Here is a 14,719-nt window from a genome sequence, read left to right as displayed (position 1 = left end):
AAAAAAAAAAAAAAAAAAAAAAAAAAAACTCTTGAGTTAAAGGATACTCTATTATAGGTACTCATATTTCTGTTCTTCCCATTGTTGCTTCTTTCTTGATGCTCCAAGATTCTTTCTTCTTCAGGATTTACTTTCTGTTTGAAAAACTTCCTTTAGCCATTCTTTAAGGGTAGGTCTGCTAGGAACAAATTCTTTTTGTTTTCTTTTGTCTGAGAATGTCATTATTTTCCCTTTATTCCTGAAGGATAGTTTTTCCAGATGTAAAATTCACAATTGACTGTTCTTTTCTTTCAGCACTTGATAAATGATGTAGTATTTCTTTCTGGCCTCTATGATTTCAGATGAAAAATCAGCTGTCATTCGAATTGGAGTTCCCGTATAGGCAGTGCATTGGTTATTACTGACTGTTTTAAAAATTGTTTTCATTGTATTTAATTTTAAGAGTTAAATTATGATGTGTCTTGGCATGGATTTATTTGGGTTTATCCTGTTTGAGGTTCACTCCACTTACTGAATCTGTACGTTTAGGTCTTATACCAAATTTAGAAAGTTTTAAACTATTATTTCTTCAAATACTTTTTGAGACTCACTCTCTTTCTACCTGTCTTCTGGGACTCCAATGATACAAACGTTGAATCTTTTGTTATTGTCCCACAGGTCCCTGAGTCTCTGTTAAAATTTTTTCAGTTTATTTTCTCTCTGTTGGTCAGACTGGGTAAAATCTATTAATCTGTCCTCAAGTTCACTGATTCTATTCTGTCATCTCCACTGTACTATTGAGCTCTTCAGAGAGTTTTTATTTCTGTTATTATATTTCTCAGTTCTATAATTTCCATTCAGTTATTTTTTTTATAATTTCTTTTTCTTTGCTGAGATTTTCTATTTTTTCACTTGTTTTCAGAACACTTATAATAGATTGTTGAAGAACTTTTATAACAACTGCTTTTAAATCATTTCCAGGTAATTCTAACATTTGATTCATCTCAGTGTTGGAACCAGTTGATTATCTTTTATCATTCAAGTTATGGTTTTCGTGGTTCTTGGTGTGACAGGTTTTTTTTTTAATTGTGTTTAAATGAAGGTTTACAGAGCAAATTAGTTTCTCATTAAACAATTAATACACATATTGTTTTGTGGCATTGGTTGCCAACCCCGCAACATGTTAACACTCTCCCCTTCTCAACCTTCGGTTCCCCATTTGCATTCGTCCATCTTTCTTGTTCCCTCCTGCCTTCCTGTCCTTGTCCATGGGCCGGTGTGCCCATCTGGTCTCGTATACATGGTTGAGCTATGTGTATTATTGTTTGTTTTATGGGCCTGTCTAACCTTTGGCTGAAGGGTGAACCTCTGGAGTGACTTCAGTACTGAGTTTAAAAGATGTCTGGGGGATGACAGGTGATTTTTGATTGAACATTTTGTATGTTATGTTAGGAAACTCCTATTTAAATATTTTATTTTAGCGAACAGTCACCCTGTTTATGTTTAGCACACAGGTCTTGTGCTACTTTTGTGAGCCGTGATTCCAATGGCAGTTTAATTTTCAGAGCCTTTGTGGTATTGTTTTGGTCTGTTTGGTTTATCTGGTGTCACTGGTACTTCCAGTGGGTATGGCAGGTGTCTTAGTACCTAGTGCTGCTGTAACAAAATACCACAAAGTGGGCGACTTTAAAGAACAGAAATTCATTGTATTACAGTTTTGGAGGCTAGAAGTCCAAATTAGGGCATTGGTTCTAGGAGAGTGTTATGGATTTAACTGTGTCCCCCAAATAGATGTGTTGTAAATCCTAAACCCCTATATCTGTGGATGTAATCCCATTTGGGAATAGGATTTTCTTTGTTATGTTAATGAGACCATTATCGGTGTAGGGTGTGTCTTAAACCATTCACTTCTGAAGCATGAAAAGAGCAGATTAGGCACAGAGAAGGAAGCACAGAGGGGAAAATACACACCACATGAAGATCATCAAGCAACCAAGGGATAGAAGATGAAAAGAGGCAAAGACCTTCCGCCGGAGTCGACGGAAAGAGAAAGCCTTCCCCGAGTCGGCCCTTTTAATTTGGACTTCTTGCCTCCTAAACTATAAGAAAATAAATTTGTGTTTGTTTAAGCCACCCACTTGTGGTATTTCTGTTATAGCAGCACTAGATAACTTAGACAGAATTTGGTACTGAGAAGTGGAGGTGCTGCTCTAACAAATACCTAAAATGTGGAATTGGTTTTGGAATTGGATAATGGGTAGAGGCTGGAAGAGGTTTAAGGTGCCTAATAGTAAAAGCCTAGATTGCCTTGAAGAGACTATTGGTAGAACTATGGGTGTCAAAGGCAGTTCTGGTGAGGGCTCAGAAGGAAGTGAGGAGAGCTATAGAGAAAGTCTGTATAGTCTTAGAGAATACATATGACACCAGCAACAGAATGTTGTCAGAAATGTGGACATTAAATGTGCTTCTGGTGAGGTTTTATTTTCCCTCCCGTTATAACAGCACTAAGAAACTAAGACGGGGAGAGTCCTTCCTTGTCAGTAGCTGTGATAGCTAAGGTTGTGTGTCAACTTGGCTGGGCCGTGATTTTCAGTGGTTTGGCAGTTGTGATGTAGTTCGGCAGTCATATAATGATGTAATCACCTCCATGATGAGATCTGATGTAGTGTGATCACCTCCATGATGGGATCTGCTGTGAGCAGCCAATCAGCTGAAAGGGAATTTCCTTGTGGGTGGGCCTGCATCCAATGTAGGTGGATTTTCATAGCAGGGCTCATGGGCTTTTACTTGCTCTGGATCCTGCAGTTGGCTCCTGTTCATCTGACCTCCAGTTCGTGGGACTTGAACTAGCAGCTTACCTGCTGTTTTGCCTGCTGATCTTGGGGTTCGTTGGTTTCTGCAGCCTGTGAGCCAGGACCTGTGTTTACATGAGTCAGAAGAAGCCTCCATCCTGACCCACAGACCTGTGACTTTACAGCCTCTACAACCACGTGAGCCATTTCCTTGATATAAATCTCTCTATATGTATATGTAAACGCTTTACTGGTTTTGCTTCTCTAGAGAACCCAGCCTAAGACAGTAGCCCTGGGTATTCCTTGGCATTTCTTGGCTTGTAGGTGGTTCTTCACATGGTTTCTTCTACCTGTGTGTTTCTCTGTGTCTATTTTGCTCTTTTTATAAGACACCACTCAGAAAGGTTTAAGTTTAGGACCCACACTACTCTGGAATGATCTCACTAACAAAAAAAAGAAAAGCCCTATTTCCAAACAGAGTCACATTCACAGGCATGGGGGCTAGGACCTCCAACACATCTTTTTGGGGAGCACAATTCAATCCACAACAGTAAAATACTCCTACTGTGCCCCTGGCTGCCCCGAAGTCTCTGCACAAAAGAGGAGTGTATCAGGACTTCAGAGACAAAGAGATTTTCCAAACTGGGCCACTTACTGTAATAACGTGCATGTTCTACCTTTTTTTTTTTTTTGCCAACTGAGCTCTCCTCTCCCCACCCCACATATTTTCTAAAGCATGCTATGCTAATCTTTTACAACAACATGTAAAAAAAATTAGCACAGCGTGCTTATGAAAATAACTCCTGGGAGGGAGGATGGTGCAATTGGCAAAATAACTTAGAACTGTTATTTGCATAAAAGTACAGTACTCTGGTTGCATCTCTCTTATCTTATCCACCTTCCCATCTTGAGAAAGAAGGGAGTCTTATGCTCAGCAGGGAAGGGGGGTGCTTCCTTTGTTTGCTATTGTGGTTGGGGCTTCTGATAAATTTCCCATGCCAGTGGTGTTAGGCTCACCCGGTGTTGTCAGAGGGACTGTCGTTTAATCTGGTGGAGGAATGAGCCTAAACTTTAAATCAAAAAATATACCGAGGTCTTCTTTAAACCAAACAACAGACTAGCTTAACTAGTAAAAAATGCTACCCTTGAGCATTGTGCTCTTTTAAGAACTGGGATCAAATGGACAACAGCAACTTGAAAGATTAGATAGAAAACTTAGGGGGCAGTGAGTTTATGTTAATGAGGGAGGAACAACTAGGGAAAGGAGGATGAGAATGGTTGCACAACTCGAAGAATATAATTAATGTCACTGAAATGTACATGTAGAAATTGTTAAATTGATATATATTCTGCTGTGTATATTCTCAATAACAACAACAAAAAGTAAAATAAAATTTAAAAAAAATAGATGCTAAACACCTCATGGGATTTGGTTCCTTTGTTTGGAGGTTTAGGGACATGGTTTCATGGGACATCCCAATTAATTGGCCTAATACCGTTTTTAGTGCTTCTATTCTACCTCCTCATTCATTGTGTATTGTGTGGGGCCTTAAAAGCTTGCAAGCGGCCATCCAAGGCACCACAATTGGTCTCTATTCACCTGGAGCAACAGAGGAAGAAGAAGAGTCAGGAATAGGAGGAGGATATGGAATGTGTGGCTAATCGCCTTCATGAACAACTGCCTCCTTTGCCATGAGACCAGAAGAACTGTATGGTGCCCGGCTACCATTATTGAACATTTTGATCAAAGATTCTACAGAAGAATCCTGATCAAAAGGGGGAAATGTAGAACAGAATTTCAAGTTCTCATGGACTCTAGACTTTCTGGAGCCATGGATGGTGGATGAACTCCTGAACCTATTGCCCTGAGATAATCTTTAAAACTTAAACTGAAAATATCCCCTGAAGTTATCTTAAAACTAAAAATAGTTTAGCTTAGCTAGTAAAAAAGGTTGGCCTTGAGCATTAAGCTCTTTTAAGAACTATCTATATGAGATCAAATTGACAATAGCAACTCAAAAGATTAGATAAAAACCTTAGGGGGAAGTGAGTTTATGTTAATGAGGGAGGAACAACTCAGAAAAGAAGGGTGAGAATGGTTGCACAACTCAAAGAATGTAATCAGTGTCACTGAATGGTACATGTAGAAATTGTTGGATTGGTGTATGTTTTGCTGTGTATATTCTCAACAACTACAAAATAATAAAATTTAGAAGAAAAAAAAGAATTATCTATGTGAGATTAAATTGACAATGGCAACTTGAAAGGTTGGTTGGGAAGCTTAGGAGACAGTGAGTTTAAGATAATGGTGGTAGAATAATTTGGAAAAGAATAGTAAGAATGGTAGCACAACTTGAAGGATGCAACTAATGTCACTCAATTGTACATGTAGAAATTGTTGAAATGGTGTAACTTTGGCCGTGTATATTTTCACCAAAAAAAAAAAAAAAAGATGCTGTGTATGCTGCAGAGAAGCTGGAGTGAGAGCCTTAGCTGCCTGCAGGGCTACAGTAGAGGGTAGGGGTGGGATGAGGACAAAGAGATCTTGGGAGGACTAGAGGACATAGTACAAAAAGACAAATCCCTGTCCCCCTTCCCGATTTTGCATATCCTAAGATTTATTTATTTTTCTTACTTAATGACAGCGGTCAGGCAAAAGGAACTTAGTGGACTGGCAAACCTTTTGAAAAATTAAAAGAAAAAGCAAATCTTTGAATGATTATCTCTGGTTTCCTGGATTCAATAGCTGTGGTCTCTGTCACAGCTAGGACACCTGGTCTACCTGTTTCCCTGCCAGAAGCTGGCCATTTACCTGGAAACCGATGTCCTGCTGAGCTGAGAGAAGTGATTTAGGGTAGACACAAATGCAGCCCCTTTAATTCCATGCCATTTTCCTCTTCCCAATGTTCTCCTTCCCATGCTTTCTCACTTCCCATAAAGCCTCCCCAAAAAGAGAAAACTGGCCTTCAGAAAGTAGCTACTCTTTGCAATTAAAATTTCATTGGAGAAAGCTAAGTGGCCCCCTCCTGCCCATCTCATTTGTCTCGGGAGTTAGCCACAACTCTGGCTGAAATGATGACTTACAAATGTCTTGAAGGTATTCAAGATACAAAAGATAGAATTGGATATTTGGTAGCCATTAAAGCTTTCCCCTAAAACCAGAGATTTGGGAGGTATTATTTGACAATTATTTTTGTTCTCTAGTTTGGGTCTCAATAACTGTTATGGGACTGGCTAATGATGGGAACTTATGATCAGGTAAGGCAAAGTCTTTGAGGGCCACTCTCAGCAAAAGTGCTTGAAAGGAGAGTAAGTACAGTTCTCACACAAAGTAAGCCATGGACAAAGCCATGGTGCCTAGCAACAAATATTTGTTGAGCACCTATTTTGTGCCAGAAATAGTGCTAAGCATGGGGAAACAATAATGAACAAGGCAGACATGATCCCTGCCTACCATATCAATGTAGCAGGAAGTCACTTGCAGCACAGACCAGAATAGACAGAATAAAGGCAAATACAAATCAAGGATTTGGGAACCGTAAACCTGATTTAAACATTTTCAACTTTTTTTTTTAATAGAAGACATACAAATGCATAACAAATTTGAGATCTGCAAAATCCCAATAATATCACCTCAGAATTAGGATTTTAATCTCAAATTTCAAAGTGAGAATATATTTTTAAGTATACTACACATTGTCCTATAAATAGGTAACAACTGGCAAAGCAAAATCTCCAGACCATTTTATTCCTCGGTTTACCAATTCTGAAGAAAGAATCCTTAATCAATCCTTAAATTCTGAAGAAAAGGTAGGTTTTCAGAAATTGTCCACCACTAATATAATGGCAGTCTACTTCAGAGCTAAGAGTTACATCTTTCCAAATGAACTTGTAAAAAAATATCACATCTTACTGACCACTCTGACCTGGATCACAATAGAGAGTCACAGACAGAGTGGGAGAAAAATGTAGAACAAAAAATCAAATTAATAAAAAAAGACCAGATTTACTGGCCTGATAGAGACTGGAGGAACTCCTGAGACTATGGTCCTACGACACCCCTCTGACTTGGAACTGCAGCCATTCCAGGAAACCACCTTCCAGCCAAGCAATAGACAGGCCTATAAAATAAACAATAACACCGGAAAAGAACGTGCTCCGTGGAACAAACAATCATACGAGACCAAAAGGGCAACATTTTCCCAAAAGCATAGATGAGAAGGCAGGAAGGGGTAGGAAAACCAGACCAAAGGAAACAGTGAATCCAGGGCAGAAACAGGGAGAACGTTGACACAGTGTGGAGATTGCAACCAATGTCCTGGATTGCTTTGTGTACAATTTGTTGAATGGGAAACTAATTTGCTCTGTAAAGTTTCACCTAAAACACAATAAAATATATTTTTTAAATGTCACATCTTTCAATTAGTGCACATTATTTAAACCTCTAAGATCATCCTCTAGCCCAGCACTATCTAACAGAACATTCTACAACCATGGAAATGTTTTATCTCGGCACTGTCCATTTGGTAGCCACTACCCACATTTGGATGTTGAGCACTTGAAAGGTGGTTAGTGTAACTGGAGAACTGAATTTTTTTATTGTGGTAAATATATATGTAACAACAAATTTGCTATTTCAAAATTCTTCACACGTAGAATTCAGTGACATTATATGTGCTCATCATGTTGTGAAACCATCATCATTATTCCTTTCCAAATTTTTCCATCACCCTTAACAGAACCTCAGTGTCCCCTAAGCAATGAGTCCCCCTTTCGCCTTACCTCCTGCCCGCCCCTAGTGACCACTTTGGTCTCTAAACACTTGGCCTATTCTAGATACTTCATATAGGTGGGATCATACAATATTTGTCCTTTTGTAACTGACTTATTTCACTCAGCATAATGTTTTCAAAGTTCTTCCATGTTGTAGCATGTGCCAGAACTTCATTTCTCTTTACAGCTGAATGATGTTCCAGTGTGTGTATATACGACATTTTGTTTATTCATTCATCTCTTGATAAACACTTGGATTGTCTCCATCTTTTGGCTGTCGTGAATAGTGCGGCAATAAACATTGGTATACGGGTTTCTGAGTTCCTGCTTTCAGTTCTTTTGAGTATGTATCTAGAAGTGGAATTGTTGGATCCTATGGTAATCCTATGTTTAACTTTTTGAGAAACTGACAAACTGTTTTTCCACAATGGCTGTGCTATTTTACCATCCCACCAGCAATGGGTGAGGGTTCCTATTAGAAGAACTGAATTTTTTATTTTAATTGATTTAAATTCAGATAGTCACATGTGGTTGGCAGACAATGCAAATGTAGACCTAAACGGAAGATGCTTCTATGAGTGTCATGAAGAACAGTTTCCTTCTTTTGTATTAATTCATTCTAAATTGAGAAAATATTTAAATATTGAAAAAAGTCAGAAAAATCTCTAAATTAACATGACTGTGAATAAATAGAAAAGAAAGATTAGAACCTGATTCAAACAAAATCTAGGATTGCAATTTCCCTCAATGGCCTGCCTAAGTTAAAAAAACAAAACAAAACAACAAAAATGCATGTGTAATTGGAGTATGCGTGGCTGCTTTTAAAAATTAGTGCTTATTGTTAAAGGAAAATGATCCAAGGTATACACATTGATTATAATAAACATTTTAAAAAAGATGTTTACATGTCTCGTGCATTGGTAATGATTGTTCATTCATTTATTTAATGCCTACAATGTACCAGGCACTTTGCTTATAAGGGAATTATTATTCTCTTAATACACTACAGCAAAAAATATCCCCCAAATAGCGATATTTAACCTGATGTATTTGAGGTGATTTGATTTCCAGCGATCTCACATATTCATTTCATTTTTGAGATAGGAAATAATATAACCAAATGATATTTACTTTTTTGGATTTGACTGCAAAACCTAAGTCCAAATATCTAACTACTTTAAAATGCATAACATTTACCTCCAGAAAATGAAAACAACATTGACATCTGTTTCCAACAGGTATATATATATTACAAGTACCTAAAACAATATGCATGAACATTTTGTAGAAGAAATTTTATTAAAATTCATTTTCCTGAATTAGAATTTAACCTAAGACTTCCTAAGAAGTCATTGGAAAGATTTTGATTAAAATAAAATCCATCCTACTTAGTTCTATAGAAAATTGATTTTAAATATATATATGAAAACCATTTCTGGGTTATTGGGTTTGGGGACGATCATTCATTCTTTCAACAAACATTTATGAAGTGTCTACTACGTGCAGGCACCATGCTTGACACCAAAAAGTTACATTCTCTTTGGCCAGGAAACAAGTCCAGGGAGCACATCAAATTGCACAATGATAGAAACATTATCATTTGCCCCAGAGCCCTATCTGGATCAACTGATGGACACTGGTAATGCCAGGAAGCCACGTCCATACCTAAGTCACAGTGATAAGATAAGTAGATTACTAGAGAAAATGATATCAACTGAAGATACCGTAGCAATATTGCATTAAACCAGGCTTTGGAAACCTTTTTCTACACCTGGTTGAGCAGGAGCAGGAGTTTGCTGGATCAGCTGATGGATACCGCTAATGTTGAACATACACCCATTCAGGAGTTTCTACATGTACAGTTCAGTGACATTGATTACATTCTTTGAGTTGTGCAACCATTCTCACCCTCCTTTTCTGAGTTGTTCTTCCTGCAGTAACATAAACTCACTGCCCCCTAAGGTTCCTATCTGATCTTTCAAGTTACTGTTGTCCATTTGATCCCATATAGATAGTTCTTAAAAGAGCATAATGTTCAAGGCAGACATTCTTTACTATTTAAACTAAACGATTGGTCATAAACTTAGTAGAAAAGCCAATGAGGGACACGGCTAATGCCAGGTGGAGATTACTGAAATTGTCCTTTCTCGGAGTTCCATATGTATGAAAGCACAACAAATGACAATGTATTTATACCATATTTCCATTCCATCTACCAGAGTGACACTGCCATATTTTGCTTTGGGCAGCTAGATCAACATGTATAGATAAAATAGTATACACTATACATCAACAAAAAGTAATCCAGTAATTAAAGCAAAAAGGCTCTGAAGTATTTATTGATCACTCTGAGTGGGCCTTGTTCTAAAAGTCACAATCAAATGGGATTATGACATTATGTTAAATAATTTTTGAAAGGCTAAAACATCATATACAAGGTAGAAATTCAATTTTGCAATGTAATAGATACATTTGCAAAGGAAAAAATGCCAAGGAATTCACCCAAATCTCTGGTGATTCTTTTTTATACATTTACATATTTTCCAAACTTTCTACAATAACCATACATACATTTATAATCAGTAAAAAATCATACATATATATATATATATACAAAACATATAACACAGTAAAAACCATTCTTGCCAACTGTTCCAAAACTGGGTTTATAGACCAGGGTAAGTTCTCACATAAGGAAGTGGCTGTTGACTACAGGAGTGGTTTCAGAGGGTTGGGAAGGCTCAGGGGTCGGCCCAATTAGCTAATGACTGGAAGCCCTTTAAGAAATGACAAAGACTTTCACTTTCTAAAGTTGAGGTTTAAAATGAATATTCTTGGAGGAAATGGAAAATACTAACATGTTTCCAGGATGGAAACACCTGAGAAAGGCGGCTTTTTCCAGCTCTAAGGCCTAGTTAGGTCACTGGATAAATGTAGTATTGCCCTCTGGTGATGTTTGACTCCCTACAACACACATCTGTAAACATTTGGTAATGAACATTTACAGAAGTATTACTAACCACCATATAGTTTTGAAAAGTAACCTTTTTTCTTATTATAAAAAAATAGTACAATGTTCTTTGTAGAAAACTCAAAAAATATGGAAAAGCCAGGTAATAAAATCAAAATCATCTATAATTCCATAACCCAGAGGTAACTGCCATTAGAGTTTTGGTATATAACCTAGTAATTTATTCTTGGTGGGTGTGTGTGTGTGTGTGTGTGTGTGTGTGTGTGTGTGTATGTGTGTGTAATGGTTTATAAAATTGGAATTATCCTATTTATTGTATCCTGCTTTCACTGTTCAATATTTTATCCTTAACATTTTCCTGTCATTAAATATGCTTTGTAAGCATCATTATATTGAGTGCTTAGTATTACTGATGGCAAAAAAATCTTCTTTTTTGATAAATAATATTATTCTATCTACCATGGATATAATATATCATAAGAACAGATTCAAAATGTATCTAGTATTTGAAAGACTAGCCAAGAGATTTTCTGAATTAGTGATCTCTCCTGTGTCTAAGCAACCTGAGGAATTTGACTCTAAAATGATTTTGTTCTGCTCAAATTCCTAAAAACACCCATATTATGCACAACGATAAATCACTCATAAATTTTCCAAAATACAGTCCTATATTTAGACAATGGAAACTCCCTAAAAAGTTAGACAGTAAACCAAACCCCAAACTTAACCCATTGTCACTGAGTCCATTCCGACTCATAGTGACCCTATAGGACAGAGTAGAGCTGCCCCATAGTGTTTCCAAGGCCCTGGTGGCGCAGTGGTTAAAGCACTCAGCCAGTAGCCAAAAGGTTGGAGGTTCGAAGCCACCAGCCGCTCTGTGGGAGAAAGACGTGGCAGTCTGCTTCCATAAAGATTTACAGCCTTGGAAACCCTATGGGGTAGTTCAAGTATCCTCTGTCCTATAGGGTTGCTATGAGTCAGAATTGACTCAGTGGCAGTGGGTTTGGTTTTTTTGGGTAATCTTTACAGAAGCAGCCTGCCACATCTTTCTCCTGTGGACGGCTGGTGGGTTCAAACCACTGACCCTTTTGTTAGCAGCCAAGCACTTAACCACTGAGCCACCAGGACTTCTTTAGATAGTAAAGCAATTCCGTAAATCTCTTCTTTTTTCCCATGTATAAGCAACGCAGGCTCTCCAACCCTGGCTCTGTCTGCTGAAGCAAAGCAAATCAATCACGGTGAGATTAAAGGAAATACTAAAGTAAAATAAAATAAAAATATATCCTTAGCACAAACTTCAGTTTTTGAGTAAATTCATCTGTTTTTCTTTCAGACTAAGTAGAGACTGATTTTTCTGAGAAAATTTTAATTCGGAAGCTATATAAAACAATTCTGTTAAGGACTGGCCCTCCCAAAACATATTAGCATGGCAGATATCTGCTCAGAAAGAGTTCTGAAAATTCTTCTTACTCAGCATGCTAGTCATAATTCCTTTGAAGCACATGGCGGGGGGTAGATTCTATGGAAAATTTTGCAATTTCAGCTTAAAAGGAAACTCCATTTCCAATTATCTTTGGTGGTTTGGAGATCCTTTCCTTACCTGCAAGGCAGTTTAGGATCAGGAAGACCTTCCAAAATGCGAACACCATCTTGTTGAGGTTCGTTGAGAGCAGCCAGGTGCCAGTAGCTTGCCTGGACGAGGCTGAGTCTCAAACTGGCTTCTTCAATCACACCGAGGTTTGCCAGGCTTATCTGCTGGGCATCACCAAGCAAACATGCCTCTGGGAGCCTACTTACTGGGTACAGACCTTTCTCAGAGCAGATTTGTGTTTCTTTGAAACGCTTTTCCTGGGGCGTGTATCCTTGATATATTTGCTACTGTGTTAATAATAAACCCACGTATTTAAATTCTTCAAACTCTTTGTACACAGATTCTCTAAGTTTTAGTGTTTAAAAACTATCCTATTAAAGTTATGCTTGAGGGGAAAAGCCATACTTAGAAGACAATCTATGCAAATGAAAGCTGACAAGGCTAATTAATTTGAAATATTTCCAGAGAAGTCTTACAGTATTGATTCACTAAGCTCCTTTTGCAAATTAGGTTAGTAAATTGGTACTATAAGGTTTCCCTCCGGAGGTGAGGTTCACAGGAAGGGCACAGGGGTTATGAAATGAAAAAGCATTCATTTCTGTGTGAACAAACTTTGGACATGTTACACTCGTTTGAAGTACTGCCCTTCACCGAAACTGTCAGTAGAATTAATTGCATGTTTATGTCCTCCAGGTTAGAAACCTTAGAATACTTATTCGCTAACCTAATTTTGCAGAATCAAGTTAGTGAATAAATAAATGTTTTAAGACTTCCACTGGATGAGTCTGAATTTTTGCAGAATTAGGTTACTGAATTGGTGCTATAGGGTTTCCTTGGAAAGGCGGTTCACTGGGAGGGCATGGGAGGCTGTACAGATAAGAAGTCTTCACGTGTACATGAATTTCTAGGAGAGTTCCTCTTGTGCTTAAGTTACCCTGAGAAACATAAGGGCCGCCTCTGGCTCTTCCCATATGATCTCTAACTCCTGTTGTTTCCATTTCTACAATGGCTCTCAGATTTGCCCCTTCTCCAATTTGCTGTTTCCACCCTGATCCAGGCACTCAGCTTCTCATCCCTACAGTAACAGCTTCCTAAATGCTCTCCCCAACTTCTTCCTCCTACACTCTGTGTACCAGGCACAAGCCACTGTTCTATCCCTGATTAAGCATCTTCAATAACACCCTATATGAACTCTTCCATCAACTCCTTAATCTGCATTCTGGGCCTTCCAAGATCTGGTCGTCACCTCATCTGAACTTCAGGCACATTAAATCATCCACCTGAAACATGCTGTCAAGATTTATTGCCTCAAAGTGTTCCATCACATGAAAATGTGCACATTTCGAGTGATATATTTTATAAATTTTAATTTACAGGAAATATGTGACCTATCTTATCTTAGCCAAGCTGATTTTCCACTGCTTCTTAGAAGGACATTTTGCTCCCTTCAGGCTTGGTTCCTTCCTGCAGCCTACCCTTCCATGCTCATGTCTGATGCCAAACCTTGGCTCCAGGTGACTTTCATCTCCGCTTAGAATTTCTTCCTTCCTCCTCTTGCTATCCAAGCATATTCTTAGTGCAGATCTGCCATGTTCTCCTATGTGAAGATTTCACTGAGCCAACAGACCAGTCCTTTCTGGGCTCCCCCTTGGATAAATCCGCATAGCACTTAGAGCCCAAACCCTACAGTTGGCACTTGATTGCACTCCAGTAGTTTCCTATTGATTAAATAGGTTTCCCCTAAACACAGTGGCTATGAGCCCCTCCAGGGCAAGGACCAGGTCTTATACAGACAATTCCTAATTAAGAAAGGGCGTGTCCCAAAATGTATTGGTAAGCCCATTGGATGGACTCAAGCATACACTTTCCTTCAGAAACAATGCTATAAACAGAAGTCTCATTCCTAGACTTAAGAAGTGCATAGTTTAACACTGGCTTGAATTCTGAGTGATGGGCCGCATAGGGCAGGGGAGGAGGAGAAGGAGCAGGAGGTGGCAGAGAAAGAACTTCCTTTCCCTTTCCCAAGACATGGATTGAGCACAAGGCAACTTATTTTCCCCAAATAACTATGACATGTCTTTGATACCCATCTTCTTTCCTACCCCCTCTAAGCGCCCCTGGCCCCCTGTTTCCCTAGGTTGCCCTAAGGGAGGGTCTTACTACCTAGAATATCCCATGCTCCAAAATGACTTTTTGCTTTCCATCCTGATTCCTCCCAGAAACACTCTCCCTTCTCTGTGCGAGCAGATATCAGCTCCACGTTAGGAGTGGGCAAAACCAACTCAAAGGGGTTCCCATGAACATTCCCCAATCTGTTCGCACTATTGAAACTATAATTCTGTTTCCCCAACTAAATTTCTGACTGGGAGTATCAGGTAAGGCAATAAAGATAAATGGTCTGAAGGAAGGGGTTTTGCAGAGGAGGACAACTTGTTGCTTGGCCCTCTGGAGATCCATACCAGCTCTTCTCAGCCTTGGTTCTGCCTTTACCTTTGAGTCCACCAAGTCTCCAAAAGACCCAAGACTTTCACAATGGCTCCCCTGGAAGTAATGCTGGCATTTCCAGTGGTGGGGAGTAGGAACTGGGAGGTGAACTTGGGGGCTTCCTGTGTT

At 38.7% G+C, this 14,719-nt stretch overlaps 1 protein-coding gene across 1 annotated transcript in view; it reads right to left on the bottom strand.

Moving 5' to 3' along the window:
- Positions 1-12,220, bottom strand: part of VSIG1 (V-set and immunoglobulin domain containing 1) — a 38,359-nt gene extending 26,139 nt beyond the window's left edge. The window contains exon 1 of the mRNA XM_004379836.1: positions 12,116-12,220. Coding sequence (XP_004379893.1) covers positions 12,116-12,164 — 49 coding nt within the window. The 5' untranslated portion in view covers positions 12,165-12,220. The remainder of the gene's footprint in view (positions 1-12,115) is intronic.
- Between the last annotated feature and the right edge of the window lie 2,499 nt (positions 12,221-14,719).

The sequence above is a fragment of the Trichechus manatus genome, unplaced genomic scaffold (genome assembly GCF_000243295.1).
Source record: "Trichechus manatus latirostris isolate Lorelei unplaced genomic scaffold, TriManLat1.0 scaffold00068, whole genome shotgun sequence".
Lineage (NCBI taxonomy): Eukaryota > Metazoa > Chordata > Mammalia > Sirenia > Trichechidae > Trichechus > Trichechus manatus.
Note: the sequence above shows the minus strand (reverse complement) of the source record. Positions and strands in the feature narration are given on the sequence as shown.